A 1341-nucleotide genomic window follows, 5' to 3' on the forward strand; every position below is an offset into this window, starting at 1 on the left:
TACATATATTATTTACACTACATGCTTATATATATATATTATATATTTATACTATATGCATCTATATATGTTATTTACATTTATCTATATATTTATATTTTAATTTTTATTTAGAAATAGTTCAATTTATTTTATTTTTTAATTTATATTATTTATGTTATATATTTATTTATATACATTCATATTATGATAAAAAAGTGATTAAAAGTTGATCAAAAAATGATCAAAAAGTGATCAAAATATGATTAAAAGGTGATACAAAAGTGATTAAAATATGATTTAAAAGGTGATAAAAGGGCGATGCAAATTCTGGAAATGGGGCTGAGAGCAAAGCCTCCGGAATGTTCCGGAAGGTTCTCTCACCAGGGCGTCGAACACCAGGAAATCGAAGGTTTCGTTCTCCGACATCTCCATCATGATGTTGAACAGCGCGTCCAGCGTGTCCGGCAGGAACTGCGGGGAAAGGAGGAGATCCAGGGTGGGAGAGGGGAATTCACCCTCCCAGCCTGGGTGAGGGGTCAAACCTGACCCTAAAAAAAACCCTAAAAAGGGATCCAAGCCCTGAATGGCCCCATTTTGGTTTTTATGCATGAAAATAATGGAATTGTTCCTGAGCTGCACTCAGCCCGGCTCAGGTGTCAAACCTGGCCCTAAAAAAAACCCTAAAAGGGGTTCCCGGCCCTGAATGGCCCCATTTTGGTTTTTATCCATGAAAATCCTGGAATTCTCCCTGAGCTGCACTCAGCCTGGCTCAGGTGTCAAATCTGTCCATACAAAAAAACTCTAAAAAGGGTTCCCAGTCCTGAATGGCCCCATTTTGGTTTTTGTCCATGAAAATCCTGGAATTGTCCCAACCAGCCTTGTCCTGCACCGAGGCTGAGGTGTCAAAGTGCCCTTTCAGCACCTTTGGGACCAAAATTGGGATTTTTAGGTCCTTCCAACCCAAACCGTTCTGTAATTTGATGATTCTCCCATCACTCAGCACCCAGACCTCCCCTCCCATCACCTTTGGGTCCAAAATCAGAATTTTTAGGTCTTTCCAACCCAAACCATTCCAGATTTGATGATTCTCCCATTACTCAGCACCCAGAGCCACCCTCCCAGTACTTTTGGGTCCAAAATCAGAATTTTTAGGTCCTTCCAACCCGAACTATTCCAACATTTTCACGATTCTCCCATTGCTCAGCACCCAGAACCGCCCAGAAAGGATCTTTGGGTCCAAAATCAAGACTTTTAGGTCCTTCCAACCCAACCATTCCAAGATTTGATGATTCTCCCATCGCTCAGCACCCAGAGCTCCCCTCCCATCACCTTTGGGTCCAAAATTGAGATTTTTAGGTC

At 41.4% G+C, this 1341-nt stretch overlaps 1 protein-coding gene across 1 annotated transcript in view; it reads right to left on the reverse strand.

Annotated features, from left to right (window-relative positions):
* LOC130587242 (dedicator of cytokinesis protein 5-like) overlaps nucleotides 1–1341 on the reverse strand; it is a 6071-nt gene that overhangs the window by 2201 nt on the left and 2529 nt on the right. The window contains exon 4 of the mRNA XM_057388212.1: nucleotides 364–506. Within this exon, the coding sequence (XP_057244195.1) occupies nucleotides 364–506 (143 nt within the window). The remainder of the gene's footprint in view (nucleotides 1–363; nucleotides 507–1341) is intronic.

This window comes from Malurus melanocephalus, unplaced genomic scaffold, assembly GCF_030028575.1.
Source record: "Malurus melanocephalus ecotype Western Australia unplaced genomic scaffold, MMel_1.1 scaffold_1677, whole genome shotgun sequence".
NCBI lineage: Eukaryota > Metazoa > Chordata > Aves > Passeriformes > Maluridae > Malurus > Malurus melanocephalus.